The 2,500-nt window shown below is 57.1% G+C and overlaps 1 protein-coding gene across 1 annotated transcript in view; it reads left to right on the top strand.

Annotated features, from left to right (window-relative positions):
- Positions 1-2,500, top strand: part of LOC311316420 (laminin subunit alpha-3-like) — a gene marked incomplete at both ends in the record, with an annotated part of 64,246 nt that overhangs the window by 42,957 nt on the left and 18,789 nt on the right. Inside the window, one exon of the mRNA XM_084447262.1 lies at positions 1-197. This exon is cut by the window's left edge and continues 34 nt beyond it. Coding sequence (XP_084303388.1) covers positions 1-197 — 197 coding nt within the window. The remainder of the gene's footprint in view (positions 198-2,500) is intronic.

The following is a 2,500-nucleotide window of genomic DNA, read 5'->3' as shown; positions in this document are numbered from 1 at the left end:
TATCCAGGGAGGAGCTGGTGATGGCGCTGGCCTCCCTGGAGGGTCTGAGGGTCCGGGCCCTCTACTTCACCCGGAGCCAGCGCCTCAGCCTGGGGGAAGTGGGCCTGGAGGAGGCCAGCAGCTCCGCCCCCGGGGGCCCCGCCAACACCGTGGAGGAGTGCGCCTGCCCGCCGCGCCACACCGGGGACTCCTGCCAGGTGAGAGAGAGGGGGAGGGAGAGAGGGGGAGGGAGGAGGAGAGGAGGATCAAATCACAATTCCCGTAGCCCAGGGTAGGGTGGGGAAACATGGGACAGGTAGGAGATATCGTCTTTGCTGTTCTGGGGGGGGGCAGGTTGGACCGGGAGAGGGGCCAGCAGCGAGGGGGTTGAGTGGGAGGAGGGACAGAGATTAGGCGTGGCTGTTCGAGGTATGAAAGGACGAGAGCAAGACAGGAGGGGCGGAGAGGAGGTGTCGACTGACATCCCCACCCGCGCACCTCCCCACCGCTACCCCCATACCGCTGAGAGGGTGTGTGGGGGGGGTAGGTTGTCTTGACATGCCCGAACAAAGAGCCCCACCCCAGGTGAGTGAGGTCACCGGTGAGAGGAAGAGCTGGAGGCGGGGGAGCCGCACAATAACTTGGTAAAGGCAGCTCATGGAATGCGCCGGGGGGGGGGGGGGGAAACGAACCCCGTGGCCCCCGAGGGGGGCGGGACAAGACGCGCGATCGCCATAATCAGTGTGGTTACCGCACGTGAAACACAAACATCGGTTGTGGGTGCGGACAGAGCGCTTAACATGATTATGATGATTTCGCTAAGCGGAGGCTTTATAGCAGACACAGACTGCGTCTGAAACAGTGGTTAGATAAGTGAAATGTTGGGGTAGGATCCGTGTCTTCCCCCCCTTTGTTCTCTGTGACGCCTCTGTGTACGAAATGCGACATACAAATAAAAGTTTGATTTAGGGTAGATTCTTAGAAATGTGAGAGACCTGATAGAAGCTCTCAGAACCCACCCAGCGTTCACTTGGCCGTAAATCCTTTTCAAGGTCGCCCAGAGGGATGGGAGTCTGGGTATGTGGAAATGTGTTCTTCCTGCTGTAGCGTCGGCTAATAAAGAATAGCCCCAAGCCCCTGATGACATAGAGGCAGTTTGAAGTCAGAATCGGTCGATTTGTGCTTTTCCATTTTGTGGTTGCACTGTACTCTTTCGCCATAGCCTGTCCCTCTACCTGTGTGTGTGTGTGTTTGTGTGTGTGTGTGTGTGTGTGTGTGTGTGTGTGTGTGTGTGACGTATCTGATCGGATTTGTTCAGAGGAAATGATAATATGTGCCCTGAAGTGCTAAAAAAAAAAGGAGAGCCGCCTTGACACAGCCGGGCGTGGCGCCCTAGCAACCTGTTACTCACTATCCTCAACGAGACAACGCACACACACACACACACACACACACACTGTCTACCACACCCAACAGTCTCCAGCGCAGTTAGTGTTTGGTTAGCATTATTCACATGTGAATGCTTCTTCTGCGCTGTCTGGAGACCGTCTGACTACGCACACAATCACACGTCGGTACTCAACACAAGCACCTACACGCACAGAACCCAGGAGTACAGGACGGCAACCAACAATAAATCCTAGAACACGGGCTCGGTGCCACGCCCTACACATCAACCTTTTGTTAATGAATATCCGAGCTTATCTGTAGCCTTCAGTATAACGCTTATCCTTTAGACTATGTACTGTAGCTAGCTAAGTGTGAGGGAATTCATAAGTGAATCTGAGCGTGTATTTGAGGACTGTGTGTGTTTGTGTGTGTGTGTGTGCGTGTGCGCGCGCGTGCGCACGTCCCCACCTACTCCGCTCGGCGGAGCTGACTCAGGTGGGCGAGCCGCGACGGGGCGTGTCCTTCGCTGGTGTGCGAGTGTTTTAAGAGGCAGAGGCAGGAGAGAGAGGGGAGTTATTTTGCCCCAGACCAAGCGAGAGGAATGTCACAGAAACGCGCGGCCAGCGACCGGGGGGGAGGCGTCCTGCTGCGGACGCTGCTGTTGGGCTGCCTGCTGGGGCTGGGCAGTGCCGGGCCCAGGCCCGTCCAGAGAGGAACGAGAACTCGCCACGCCAGGCATCAGGACAGATGGACAGGGAGGATACAACACCCCTGGCTTAGCAACCAAGCAACTGGACAGAGGGTCCAGTACCCGTCGCTTAGCGACCAAGGCGGCCAGAGGACCCAGTACCCGTTGCTTAGCGACCAAGGCGGACAGAGGACCCAGTACCCGTCGCTTGGCGACCAAGGCGAACAGAGGGTCCAGTACCCTTCGCTTAGCGACCAAGGCGGACAGAGGGTCCAGTACCCGTCTGTCGACGACCACGATGCCAGCTCTCAGCTTCAGGTAACCTTTGTGGATTTCTGCGAGCCGGACAAGTTTGTCGGAGGACAGGCACGGGGCATTGGAAGTAAACCTCGACCTCACGGCGGACCGCGGGATTGGTCAGGGAACTTAAAGTAACTACATGAG

The sequence above is a fragment of the Borostomias antarcticus genome (genome assembly GCF_949987555.1).
Source record: "Borostomias antarcticus genome assembly, chromosome: 12".
NCBI classification, from domain to species: domain Eukaryota; kingdom Metazoa; phylum Chordata; class Actinopteri; order Stomiiformes; family Stomiidae; genus Borostomias; species Borostomias antarcticus.
This window is presented reverse-complemented; position numbering and strand designations above follow the sequence as displayed.